The sequence below is a fragment of the Oncorhynchus masou genome, chromosome 6 (assembly GCF_036934945.1).
Source record: "Oncorhynchus masou masou isolate Uvic2021 chromosome 6, UVic_Omas_1.1, whole genome shotgun sequence".
Classification (NCBI taxonomy): domain Eukaryota; kingdom Metazoa; phylum Chordata; class Actinopteri; order Salmoniformes; family Salmonidae; genus Oncorhynchus; species Oncorhynchus masou.
The window spans coordinates 69,924,608-69,939,117 of NC_088217.1; the positions used below are offsets into that span (position 1 = coordinate 69,924,608).

The 14,510-nt window shown below is 42.8% G+C and overlaps 1 protein-coding gene across 6 annotated transcripts in view; it reads left to right on the forward strand.

Annotated features, from left to right (window-relative positions):
- Positions 1 to 14,075, forward strand: part of LOC135542517 (double-stranded RNA-specific editase 1-like) — a 66,810-nt gene extending 52,735 nt beyond the window's left edge. For all 6 annotated transcript variants that reach the window (XM_064969535.1, XM_064969539.1, XM_064969538.1 and 3 more), the window contains 9 exons: positions 2,445 to 2,519; positions 4,588 to 5,561; positions 6,692 to 6,806; positions 7,144 to 7,312; positions 7,480 to 7,634; positions 7,733 to 7,901; positions 8,757 to 8,938; positions 10,290 to 10,468; positions 11,869 to 14,075. In XM_064969535.1, coding sequence (XP_064825607.1) covers positions 2,445 to 2,519; positions 4,588 to 5,561; positions 6,692 to 6,806; positions 7,144 to 7,312; positions 7,480 to 7,634; positions 7,733 to 7,901; positions 8,757 to 8,938; positions 10,290 to 10,468; positions 11,869 to 12,045 — 2,195 coding nt within the window. In that variant the 3' untranslated portion in view covers positions 12,046 to 14,075. The remainder of the gene's footprint in view (positions 1 to 2,444; positions 2,520 to 4,587; positions 5,562 to 6,691; positions 6,807 to 7,143; positions 7,313 to 7,479; positions 7,635 to 7,732; positions 7,902 to 8,756; positions 8,939 to 10,289; positions 10,469 to 11,868) is intronic.
- The last annotated feature ends 435 nt before the right edge of the window (positions 14,076 to 14,510 follow it).

Here is a 14,510-nt window from a genome sequence, read left to right on the forward strand (position 1 = left end):
TCCTTCAAGGGTCTCTCCCCTCTCTTCTGAAAAATAACTGTGCGGAAAACACTGAGAGTTTCTGTAACACGCCAATGCAATTGGTTTATCCCCTCAGTGTTCCTATAAAGTTACTGCATCTCATTCTGTCGACTACTCTTCCCTCTACAGAGGTGCTATGTTGTTATCGCCACACCACAGACCATTGGGGGGGGCAGAATACAAATCTAACACCCTATTTAATCCCACAGGGAGGAATAGAGAGAACAGACTACTATCTTTCCACATTTCTTGGCTTTGGTCAAGATAGATTGTGGAGAGATGAGTATTGGGAAAACGACAGTATGCCCGATACAAATACAGCTTGTATTGACTGATGTATAAACTGTAGATTCAATCACTAGTTAATTATAAGGTTCCCACAGCAAATGAATATATGCAACAGCTTCCTTATTGCTCTGTGACTGTAGGGTTGATTGGCTGGAGAAATGTCCTGTGCAATATGGAACAGTGGAGAAAGATTAGCTTGAGGCTGTTTTTCTGTTTTACAATTATTATATTGATTTACTCTCTGTCCTTTCTGCTCCCTCTCTCCCTGACTTTTCGCTCTGTCTGTTTGTGGGTTGATATAGTATCTGAGCTTAACACCATGAACGGTAGTTTCCTCCCGGTGGCAAGGGTATATCGCTCAGCCCGTTGCTTTCTACAGTTGCTGTCACCGTCATGCTCATTTGTTCTGGTTACACTTAACTTTACGCTCGGTAGGTTATTTTCAGACATCCGACACTCCATTTCCATCAGTGTGTTGCAATCTTATATGCTGCAGCATTGATACTGTATGTTTAACATGGACGGGTTTCTTTTGGCTGTCTTGGGGAAATATAATTGAGGTATTATATTTCTGTAGACTTCCTGTGTATTCTCAAATGAACCACATAGGCTACTGTACTGTAGAGCGCGTGAACTGCAGCATTTCCCAGAAGTGCTAGTTCAGGGGTTCCCAAACTTGTTTGACCCACGACCCCATTTTCATATCAAAATGTTGTTGAGACCCCACCAAGTTATGTAGTCAACGACTAATGTTGACTTTTTAAAATTTAAATTTGGGCTATGGCAGTTTATTACAAATCAGCCTGACAGTAGTTTTGACAGTATTTCAGTCTGAAGGAAGTATAGTTTCAAGCGACTGAAATGCAACAGGAAGGTATTGAAAAGTTCAGAAGGTTGTCATGCCATACTTTTGTATGATCTTCTGTGTAGGAAAAAATACACCACCCCCCCCCCCCCCCCCCTGTCTGATTTGGTGTCTGGTCTTGTCCATTCTGAGTCCTTGTACGGCTTGTAGAAGGAAACAGAAGACACATACTTGTTCTGAGAGTCTTATCTTTCAGTGGCGGGGGTCATGCTATTTCCAAGCTTAAACGGTTTCAAAGATAGAACCACATTTGTAGGAAGAAAACAAAAAATGCTCTGTTTATTACAACCATGTCTACAACCACACCAAGCGTGATTTAATTGATTTGATTTCAGTATGGGAAACGCTGAGCTAGTTGAAACCGAGGGATAATGGGACAGATATTAAAGTCACAAAAGACTGCCCAGATTTATATGGTCTGTCGGCATGGACAGGATTAGTCCAGATGCTGAATATGTACAGTACCAGTCAAAAGTTTGGACACACCAACTCATTCCAGGATTTTTCTTTATTTTCACTATTTTCTACTTGGTATAATTGTATAGATATCAAAACTATGAAATAACACGTATGGAAAAAGTGTTAAACACATTGCTTTGCTTCATCTTGGCCAGGTCGCAGTTGTAAATGAGAACTTGTTCTCAACTGGCCTACCTGGTTAAATAAAGGTGGAATAAATAAATAAATAAAACATCCAAATATATTTGAGATTTGAGATTCTTCCAAGTTGCCACCACCCTTTGCCTTGATGACAGCTTTACACACTCTTGGCATTCTCTCAACCAGCTTCATGAGGAATGCTTTTACAACAGTCTTGAAGGAGTATGCTGAGCACTTGTTGGCTGCTTTTCCTTCGCTCTGCGGTCCAACTCATCCCAAACCATCTCAATTGGGTTGAGCTGACATAGCTTGAGTGGATCTGAAGTGAAGAATGGGAGAAACTCCAATATACAGGTGTGCCAAGCTTGTAGCGTTATACCCAAGAATACTCAAGGATGTAATCGCTGCCAAAGCTGCTTCAACAAAGTACTGAGTAAAGGGTCTGAATACTTATGTTAATGTGATATTTAAGTTTTTATTTTTAATAAATTTGCAAACAAAAATCGAAAAACCTGTTTTTCCTATGTCATTATGGGATATTGTGTGTAGATTAATAAGGGAAAAAACAAATTCAATCCATTTCAGAATAAGTCCGGAACGTAACAAAATGTGTAACAAAAAGTCAATTGGTCTGAATACTTTCCGAATGCTCTGTCTGTCTGTCCTACAGGTCGAGCTGGTGTGAAGCAGCCCCGTAACCAGCCAAGGTTCTTCACTATGGAGGGAGATGAAGAAGAGCGCATGAGTGAGTCGTCATCCCCACCCCCCCACCCCCACACTAGCTGTTATGCTTGTGAAGTGCTTCTAGACACTTATAATGTAATATCCCTAGTAGTGCAAAACTATTTACTTGGTTATATGCTTTCAAATTGAATACTGTTATCAATAACACAACATTATTGGGAACGGAATCCAGAATTGTAGGCCTATAATGTATTAAATCTCCTCTCCCTGATTTGTTTGCGTCAGATTGACCTTGAGAAAGTGTCATCAGACTGTGTTTCCTGGCTCAGGAGGGTAGGATCAGAGTTTAATCTCCCATTCAGGGGGAGATGAGGGGATATCTCCTGCGTTATTTCAGACCATTTTAAGAGACGGATTCTAAGCTTGACCCCCTGCTCCTCTTCTCAAAGCTTCTAAAACCCCACAGAGTACCCTCCTCTAGGTTCTGAGAGCAGTTATAGTTCAGCCTTAAACTGGCTGCAACAAACCTGAGAGGATTATTGAGGAAAGGATTCTCTTTCTGTAGTCAAAATACAGGGTTTGGCAACAACAACAACAAAACATTTCAAGCTCAAGGTACAGAGAGAGAGAGAGGGGCTATATGTATCTATGCCCATAGTATGGAGCAGATGTTGAATTCATTCAGCGCGTTGCTTTGGCTGGCAGTGCTTTGCCCCAGGACCATCACATAGATCCCATTACACACTTGACAGTTATGATGTTAGGACATGTTATGTGTTAGGACAGCCCTAATCCTCCCGCTTCCCTGTTACACCAAACCCAACCCAGACGGGAGCTCACTTGGATTACTGTGTCGGTCAGGGACTTCCTCGCTGCACAGCACACAGGGAGGGTTGTTGGCAGGCCGACGGGCATACATTGCCAAGGTTACTCAAGGGCTTTCTGGCGTGTGTGTGTGTGTGTGTGTGTGTGTGTGTGTGTGTGTGTGTGTGTGTGTGTGTGTGTGTGTGTGTGTGTGTGTGTGTGTGTGTGTGTGTGTGTGTGTGTGTGTGTGTGTGTGTGTGTGTGTGTGTGTGTGGGTCAGAACTGAGCATGGTTGGCGACGGACAGTGTTGTCATGGCATGGTCAATCACAACGCTCTGTTGTTCAATAATCTCTCTTTCCCAACAGGGTTGTAATCACAACTCCACTCCTGTTACGCTGGGCGCTAGCAGCATTGTGTTTTTTTACACTGTTTATATTTTCTCCTGCATGCTTGTTATTTTCTTTACCGCTAGATACTCTGTACACTTTTGTTTTAGAAAATGATGATATACAGCTTGGTCCAGAGCTAAATTATAATGAAAATAAAATGGTTATTTGACTGCGGTGGAGCATGAAAATCCCAGAAAACACTTGTTTGTTTGTCTCCATTTTGGGGAGGTGGCGATATCCTTATGCTGTCCCTCTTCTTTCCAAGCCCCTTGTCGCTACCTTCTTCTCTGCTCCTGCATTTTGTACAAGGATGTATTTTATCCCTGAGCGCCGAAAGGAGTAACCTATCGAGCTTTTGCTGGAGGATGTTATAAATGAAAATTTACACCAAGTTCCATCAGCTTTATAATCAGGACGTGGCGATATGTGTTCCCTCAACCCCAGCTACATCTAATTTATTGATACCATGATAAAGACAAGCCTTACAGTTAAATTGGTCATGCAGTCCTTCACAGGACGTTTCTAGAAGTTTTGAGAGACAGTTCTTTAATAACACAGATGAGTAGATAATCAGGAGCCAGATGACAACACTGAAATGTTTAGACATTTTGGTGGGGTTACTTTTGTATTTACACTGCCCTAGGTCTGCTTATTCTGAAAAATACACAAATAAATCAAATCTAAAGATTTTCCTCTGAAGTCAGTCCTTTCATCAAGTGTTATTCAACCCCCCCTTTGATTGTATTGAAGATTTTGTGGTGATACTAATATTACTGTTTATTTAGGACTACATATAACTCTTTGCAAATCTAACATACAAAAGGAACACACATCACTTGTCCAGTTACAAAGAGAGATAAAGGAATCTATAAATTTTACATTTACAAGATCCTGCAACGAAGGCGTTGTAAGTTACTCTTTCTGGGCACCGCAGGTTCCAGCAGCACCGACGTTAAGGAAAACCGCAACCTGGACAACGTGGGCTCCTCCACCAAGGAGGGGTTGGGGGGTGAGGGGGCAGCTCACCTCCCTAATGGGGGCAGTGCAGGGTGTGGAGGGGGCAGAAAGCGTCCCTTAGAAGAGGGTAATAACGGGCATCACAATAACAAGTACAGGCCCAAGAAGCGTAAGAAAATGCCCGGGCCCATTCTTCCCAAAAATGCCCTGATGCAGCTGAATGAAATCAAGCCTGGACTGCAGTACAAGCTGCTGTCTCAGACCGGTCCGGTCCACGCGCCCGTGTTCGTCATGACTGTCGAGGTCAATGGGCAGCTGTTCGAGGGCTCTGGCCCCACCAAGAAGAAGGCTAAGCTCAACTCGGCTGAGAAGGCTCTGCGGTCGTTCGTTCAGTTCCCCAACGCCTCCGAGGCGCACATGGCAATGGGTCGGACGCTAACGGTCAACACAGACTTTACCTCCGACCAGGCTGACTTCCCGGACATGTTGTTTAATGGGTTTGAGACCCCGGCCCCTCCGGAGGAGTCCTTCTACCTGGGTTCTAACGGTACCAATGGCTCCTTCAGCTCCCTGGGACTAGTAGCATACCCCCTGCTAGGGAACTCAGGTGCTACCGCCCTGAGTCAGTCCTCGTTAGGCCTACCACCCACCTCCTCCGTCCCGGCCTTCGTCTCCCCCGCTATTGCCAAGAACCCTGTCATGATCCTCAACGAACTACGACCCGGGCTGAAGTACGACTTTGTGTCAGAGAGTGGAGAGAGCCACGCCAAGAACTTTGCCATGTCCGTGGTGGTGGACACGCAGACGTTCCAAGGCTCAGGCCGCAATAAGAAGCTGGCCAAGGCCCGGGCGGCGCAGGCTGCTCTCTCTGCCCTCTTTAACATGCAACTGGACCAGACACCGTCCAGACAGCCCATACCCAGAGAGGGCCTGCAACTGCACCTGCCACAGGTAAGGACTACTACTGCCCACAACACGTTCACTCAGTGACTGTTGGATGACATGCTTGTTTCATATGGCTATTTGAAAAGCTTTACTTTGAATATAAGACACAAAATAGCACATAGTAAACTCATAACGCAGGACAAACCCCCTCTCCCCATCGAAAATCTTGTGGAGCAGTAGAACAATTGTAGTAGTGTGCAGAGACTCGTCTTAACTCTATCTGGGTGGTTTAGCCCCATGAAATAAGAGAGCAATGGTCAGATATGTCAGTTTGGTTCATCCTTCATTGCAGGCAGTATTCAGTGTTCACTTCCTATGAACTATTCTCAGTTTAATTGACTTAATGGTTTAACCAGCTCATTATAAGCCTCTGACAGGGCTTAATTGAAAAGGAGACGAGGCTTTGAGACAGTGGTGCATTACAGCCTTGAACGTTCCACGTTGCATTGTGTACACTCAAATCTATTTACACGTCACTTAATCCCGTGCCCCTAATCCCTCCTGCCTGAGATAACGACTGACGAGGCAAGGTCAATTAAACTGTAATCTTAATTAACATCAGCTCCCGAATGCTATTCAAACATACCTATTGATCAGACAAGCTGCCTGCTCCGTTGGCCTGTTTTTAGAACAGATCAGTCAATGAAGCGGACGGATGATTTGTGATGCAGCGTTTAAGCTCCCCGGTGTCTTGTCTGTCACTCATCCCTATCTAAACCCTTGTACCTGCAGTAGGTATGTCTGATCCCTGAAGAAGTAGGCACCTCGAATCTATTATACTGCACACGAGCCTGTCTTCCAGTTCTGTTACCCGAGCTTCAGTTTGAGAAAGCAGTGTCTCTTAGGGGTACCCTGGATTGTCATTGCCTCTGTGATTTCTAATGTACACCTTCATGTGGAGGTTTCGGTTAGATTTCCAATTGATCATCGATCAGAGCTAATATGATGAAGCCGGAAAAAGTGATCATCATAACGTTTATACTTCCCCAGGAACTTTCCCCTCTCCTCCCTCCCCATCTCTGTGTATTGCCTTCTATTCTGTCTGGGTTTAGTTTCTGGTTTAAGGCCTGGGTTTTTCTGCTGATGTTATGATGCTGAAACCTGGGATCTCATGCTCTGCTTGGTGGTTATTTCAGGTTCTAGCTGATGCTGTGTCCGGTCTGGTAGTTGACAAGTTCAGTGAGCTGACGGATAACTTCACATCCCCTCACGCACGACGGAAAGTCCTAGCTGGTGTTGTCATGACAACAGGTACTGTTAGAATAACTTTATTTACCCCCCCCCCCCCAAAAGGAACCTTTAATTTAACTTGATTGTTAATCTCTGATTCTTTGTCGAATCGAGAGAGCCCCACTGATGCTGCATGGATCACAACTGGGGGTTTCATTGGAGACTAATCACAAAAGATGTTTGTGTATTTTACATTGTGGAATAGGTATCACTTCACGTTTCCTAGTTGATTTTATCACTTCATCATGAAACATTTATATATCATGTAAAAAATATGTTATACTGTATTCAGTAGACTATGTCGTTTATGTACCATTGTAAACCATTTTTTGTCTCACAATCCACACATCCCACCCAGGCACCGATGTCAAGGAGGCACAAGTGATCTGTGTTACCACGGGGACCAAGTGTATAAACGGCGAGTACATGAGTGACCGCGGCCTGGCTTTGAACGACTGCCATGCTGAGATCATTGCTCGTCGTTCCCTCCTTAGGTACCTGTACGCACAGCTGGAACACTTCCTCAGGTAAGGCACTGTAACCACGGAGACTGGGTTAGTAGAAACTGACTGATCAACAACACTCAAAAAGTGACATTGTACCAGAAGAAACAAATGCCAATGTAGAGAGACGGTTTAACCTTTTCTTACCACACACCTGTCTGTCTGTCCATCTGTCTGTCTGTCTGCCATAGCAACAACAGAGAGGAGCAGCAGAAGTCGATGTTCACGAGGTGCGAGAACAAGCGGGGCTTCCGTCTGAAGGACAACGTGCAGTTCCACCTGTACATCAGCACGTCGCCCTGCGGAGACGCACGCATCTTCTCACCCCACGAGGCTGCCTTCGAGGGTGAGACATCTCCCTCGGCGGCTCTTCTTCGTCTTCATTTTAAAAATGCTTCTTCTTCGCCATTTTTAAGGCTTATTTCCTTTCCATGTCATCCACAGATCAGGGAGACAGGCACCCTAACAGGAAAGCTCGTGGTCAGCTGAGGACCAAGATAGAGTCTGGGGAGGGGACCATCCCTGTGAAAGTCAGTAACACTATCCAGACCTGGGACGGGGTATTGCAGGGAGAGCGGCTGCTCACCATGTCCTGCAGTGACAAGATCGCCAGGTCTGTCTCTGTCTTTGACACCACTCCTTGTTACTATGTTTACAGTTTAGCAACCAGTCAAACTATCACCATACAGAAGGAGTCCAGTCGTTTTCATGGAATGACGATTGAAATGTGATGTTCATAAAAACACCAACAATGTAAATCTACCATTTATGCCATTATTGTGAACTTCGTCCGATTTTTAGCTGCAACGGCTTTAGCTTGAGCATGTCACACGGACAGAATAAGCCCAGAGAACAAGCCTCGAAGAAACAATCTAAATCAACAATATTGTTCATGATTACACACCTGCAGTTTGAGCAGCTGTTACAGTTCCTAGGGCACTCCCAGCAGGGATGCCATTTCCGTGGAGATTAATCAAAGGGCTAATCACGGCTCTACCATAATCACACCTGTAGCACTGCTCTGTTGGCAAAGTGATTGGGACTTGAGAGAGGGTAGCTAGCCTGAGGAATGCACCAATCAGAATCATTTGAATAGCATCTGACTCCAGGCAATAATACACCCTTCATCACTAAAAGTGGAGCTTAGTGTTCGAAAAATAAGAAATGTCCAACTGAGAGGATATTAGATATTATTTTCTTCAACCCAAGTTACATTATTAGGGAGAGAAAAACAGGGCACAAGAAGACATTTTCAAATTCAACCTCTGCGTTCAGATTGATTTGAAATGTTCAGGGTAAAATCCAAAATGCCGAGATTTTAATTTTTTTTTAAAGTGGACTTGGGTCTTATCCGTATCGTGCACTCAGAAATGTCTGTGCTTTGAGGTGGTGAGACTCAAAAAGGTCATGTGACTCAAAAGCAGCGCCTCCCTCTGAACACCACCTCTCACTGCCGCCCTTCTCTCAGGTGGAACGTCGTAGGGATCCAGGGCTCTCTGATGTGTTACTTCACAGAGCCCATCTACTTCTCCAGCATCATCCTGGGCAGCCTGTACCACGCAGACCACCTCTCCAGAGCCATGTACCAGAGGATTGCTGACATTGAGGACCTGCCTCAGACGTTCAACCTCAACCGGCCACTTCTGAGCGGTAAGGGGTCTGTCTGGCTGTCGTCCTACCCGTCCTACATCCTGCCCCTGCTTAGTTTACGTCAGACAACAGCCCCTGGATTGGCCTGACCACATACAGTACCAGTCAAACGTTTTGGACACACCTACTCAGTCAAGGGTTTTTCTTTATGTGTACTATTTTCTACATTGTAGAATAATAGTGAAGACATCAAAACTATGAAATAACACATATGGGATCATATAGCCATCACACTGCCTGGAGGTGTGTTGGGTCATTGTCCTGTTGAAAAACAAATGATAGTCCCACTAAGCGCAAACCAGATGGGATGGCGTATCGCTGCAGAATGCTGTGGTAGCCCTGCTGGTTAAGTCTGCCTTGAATTCTAAATAAATAATTGACAGTGTCACCAGAAAAGCACCCCCACACCATCACATCTCCTCCATGGTTCATGGTGGGAACTATACATGCGGAGATCATCCGCGCAACTACTCTGTGTCTCACAAAGACATGGTAGTTGGAAACAAAAATCTCAAATTTGGGCTCATCAGACCAAAGGACAGATTTCCACCTTTCTACTGTCCATTGCTTGTGTTTCTTGGCCCAAGCAAGTCTCTTCTTCTTTAGTAGTGGTTTCTTTGCAGCAATTTGACCATGAAGGCCTTTATTCACACAGTCTCCTCTGAACAGTTGATGTTGAAATGTGTCTGTTACTTGAACTCTGTGAAGCATTTATGTGTGCTGCAATTTCTGAGGCTGGTAACTGAAATGAACGCATCCTCTGCAGCAGAGGTAACTCTGGGTCTTTCTTTCCTGTGGCAGTCCTCATGAGAGCCAGTTTCATCATAGTGCTTAATGGAAACTTTAAAAGTTCTTGAAATTTTCCGCATTGACTGACCTTCATGTCTTAAAGTATTGATGGACTGTCGTTTCTCTTTGCTTATTTAAGCTGTTCTTTCCATAATATGGACTTGGTCTTTTACCAAATAGGGCTATCTTCTGTATACAACCCCTACCTTGTCACAACACAACTGATTGGCTCAAACACATTAAGAAGGAAAGAAATTCTACAAAATAACTGTGAACAAGTCACACCTGTTAATTGAAATGCATTCCAGGTGACTACCTCATGAAGCTGGTTGAGAGACTGGGTAGCTACTTTGGGTGGCTACTTTGAAGAAGCGCAAATATAAAATTACTACATAATTCCATGTGTGTTATTTCATAGTTTTGATGTCTTCACTATTATTCTACATTGTAGAAAATAGTACAATTTAAGAAAAACCCTTGAATGGGTTGGTGTTTCAAAACGTGTGACTGGTACTGTATATCTCACAAATGAATCTTTTTATGTCACTTTCTCTCCCTGCAGGAATAAGCAACGCAGAAGCACGGCAACCAGGTAAAGCTCCTAACTTCAGTGTGAACTGGGCTGTGGGAGACCAGGGGTTAGAGGTTATCAACGCCATGACAGGCAAGGACGACTTGGGACGGCCCTCGAGGCTCTGCAAGCACGCCCTCTACAGCCGCTGGGTGCGCCTATACTGCAAGGTAGGATACTTATTAATCGTGGCCAGAAGTTTTGAGAATGACACAAATATTAATTTTCACAAAGTTTGCTGCTTCAGTGTCTTTAGATATTTTTGTCAGATGTTACTATGGAATACTGAAGTATAATTACAAGCATTTCATAAGTGTCAAAGGCTTTTATTAACAATTACATGAAGTTGATGCAAAGAATCAATATTTGCAGTGTTGACCCTTCTTTTTCAAGACCTCTGCAATCTGCCCTGGCATGCTGTCAATTAACTTCTGGGCCACATCCTGACTGATGACAGCCCATTCTTGCATAATCAATGCTTGGAGTTTGTCAGAATTTGACACAGGACTGATGGTAGCACTCACCTTGTCTTCTCCGGACAAGCTTTTTTCCAGATGCCCGAAACAATCAGAAAGGGTTTTCATCAGAGAAAATGACTTTACCCCAGTCCCCAGCAGTCCAATCCCTGTACCTTTGCAGATTATCAGTCTGTCCCTGATGTTTTTCCTAGAGAGAAGTGGCTTCTTTGCTGCCCTTCTTGACACCAGGCCATCCTCCAAAAGTCTTCGCCTCGCTATGCATGCAGATGCACTCACACCTGCCTGCTGCCATTCCTGAGCAAGCTCTGTACTGGCGGTGCCCCAATCCTGCAGCTGAATCAACTTTAGGAGACAGTCCTGGCGCTTGCTGGACTTTCTTGGGCGCCCTGAAGCCTTCTTCACAACAATTAAACCGCTCTCCTTTAATTTCTTAATGATCCGATAAATGGTTGATTTAGGTGCAATCTTACTGGCAGCAATATCCTTGTCTGTGAAGCCCTTTTTGTGCAAAGCAATGATGACGGCAAAGTGTTTCCTTTTAGGTAACCATGGTTGACAGAGGAAGAACAATGATTCCAAGCACCACCCTCATTTTGAAGCTTCCAGTCTGTTATTCAAACTCAATCAGCATGACAGAGTGATCTCCAGCCTTGTTCTCGTCAACCCTCACACCTGTGTTAACGAGAGAAACACTGACATGATGTCAGCTGGTCCTTTTGTGGCAGGGCTAGAGTGAAGTGGAAATGTTTTTGGGGGATTCAGTTAATTTGCAGGGCAAAGAGGGACTTAGCAATTAATTGCAATTCATCTGATCACTCTTCATAACATTCTGGAGTATATGCAAATTGCCATCCTACAAACTGAGGCAGCAGACTTTATGAAAATTAATATATGTGTCATTCTCAAAACTTTTGGCCACGACTATACTCTCAGGTGGCTGTTGCTATGTGTGGCTGGGTAGTTGAGACTTATTATGTTCCAAGAACTCAATTTAAAAGGTTTGACATCGTGTTTGTTCACTTGATTGTTGAATCACTTCTTACCGTGTTTTATTCTTGTCTAATTAAAACCTCTCTCTTCCTGCCTTTTAGCTTTCACAGACTCTGAGAATCAAAGGTGCCAAACCCAGCTTGTACCATGACGCCAAACAGGCAGCGATGGAGTACCATGCTGCCAAACAGACTCTGACCAAGGAATTCCACAAGGCAGGACTGGGAGCCTGGGTCAAGAAGCCTATCGAACAGGACCAGTTCTCACTCCAGTCCTGAGTGGATTTTTAAAAATAGAAATAGAATGACTATGTTGTTCTAAAATGTGTATGGTTGTTGTCACGGGAGGAAGAGGGAGGCTCAGATGAAGATACTTCTCCTACCAGCTGTTTAGACTTGATTTGTTCTGTGTTTTGGATGACGCTCACCCAACCCTTGCTTCCATCTCCTGATCACTCCACTTTTGACCGTGAGACATTGAATTTGGTTGAATTTTGTCTGATTTGTTTTTCTCGATGACTCACGGTAAAGGCTTGTTTTCCGCGTCAACCAAATGACTGTTGTTGATGTTTTGTTAGTTTAGTGATGTTTATTCCACAACACTAGTAACCTAACACGTGACATATGACAGCTGTACAACTGGAAACCTGGGATTTTTTAAAACAGATTTTGTTGATACATTTTATAAATCAGTACATGCAAAAATCAACTGAAATCAGTTGGCTATCTACAGACAAACCTTGTCTACACTCACTGTATGTTTATGCCAAATATATAGAAGGCTTTCAAGCTCACCTCCCAGTAGTGGTCATAACAATGACTATTTTGCTGTCTTCTTCCTAAGTATTAGTGTTGTGCCCGTTCCCTCTTGTCTTGAAGGCGGATGTCCTCTCTTACACTTTTTCATGTGCCGTCTTTTCTTTGTTTCTGCAGTGAGATATAAAGCATTCTACTGTCTGAGGACGATATGTTTGTTTGTTTTTGAGTAGTGATAGATACGTGTGCTTTTTGATTCCGAAAATTTGTTCGAGAATGCTTTCTATACTGATAATGACATGTTTTTATCTAAGTCTATCTGAAGTAGGCCTAATTAACTCCAGAAAAAAGATTTGATTCATGTTTCCCTTTACAGTGATTGCCATAAATTATACTAAGGTACAATTTGGCCTTTTGAAATGTACATTTCTATGGAAAGATATTCTTGCAGGATGGTTCACACTCATGTGGTTGCCAGACAGATACAGTGGACTTTATGTACTGCTTTTTTATTTGAACACACAGACAACATTTTGCTATCATCATGTGCCATTTGTTGAGAGCTTGATAAAAAAAAACGACCGAAATTATTTTAGCTTATTATTTAGCAATGAGTGTTGAGGTGACTTGAGCTAATGTTCCTTGTCTGTCATCATAAGCCTTCTTACCTCACCAAAGATGATTTTTATTAGCTTTTTGTTTCTTTAATGTGTATTATTTGTTTGTACAAAGTTTCTGGTCACTTCATTTTGATTCCTGTGTTTTATACTGCTCAATGTCATCTCTTTGGACTATTTATTTTGAAATGAATTGAAATGGATCCCTGTGTTAATGTAGCAATTTAAAAGTATGAAACTGTAGATCATTTTTGACCTGTTCTGTGTCATTTTTAACAATTAACATGTTACCAAAAAGAAAATATACCCAAAATGTATTTCTAACAGGCTCGGAAATGTTCATGTACAGTACTTTATCCTAGTGTACTCATTGGAATCGGACTCCTCTCGTGAATAAGCTCATTTTGTCATTTTCCCCCTTCTGTATTGTCACACTTCTCATCCGCATTTGGCATGTTTTCTTATTTGTTTATTTTAAAAAGAGTTGTAAGAATCCACAAGAATCAAGGCAATTGCAGTTTTTTGAAAGGGGACCAAGCACAGCTTGTGATGTTTAAAAAAAAAAAAAAAAAAAACTTGAATTGCATAAGTAGTGAATGGCTGGTTAACCATTGTGAAGAAGTTTTGATCACTCCGTCCCAACCTTTGGGTGTTATGAGGGGTCTGCTCTACCTATGTTTGCTTTCTCTGACCAAGTTGTGAGCGTTGACTGTGAACTTTGACCGGGTCTTTTGCCGTCCTGTAATGGTTCATGCACCGTTTGATTGATGTGCCCAGTCCACTGTAGTCTCTAGAATAAGGGCCCTAATGCATGAGCTCTCGCTATAAAGCATGAGGAAAAAATGGAATAAAACAAACCAGATAAACAAAAATCATACATGTAGAAAATGAGAAAAGACCTATAAATGAGAAATATAATAAATGGTAACATAGGTAGATGTTGTATATAGTTGTCTTTATTTCAAACACTATTTGCTGCCAAGTTCACTGCATTAAGTACTTTCTTATTTTATACACAAAGCAATTATATTGACAATACAATACTTTTAAAAAATGCGACAGAAATGTATGAAAAGAAAAAAGTGGCATTATGATGATTTTATAGAAAATAGCGTAATAGCAATGATGCTAACACAATGCTCGGCAGCTGCTCTGTTTGCATTATAGTAACTGTCCAGAGAAAATCAAAATTTTAAAAGCTTATATTCTGTTTGCTCATACCCAAATAATGTTGTTGACTCGTCCTTTTCTTGTCGTTGTGGACAAATAATACACTCAGTTAAACCCCATCTCAAAAAGTGCTTGAAATTTGCTTGGAGAATGACATCCTCCTCCTTGGCCAGGACAGGTCTTTCTGTGATTGGTCTAGCA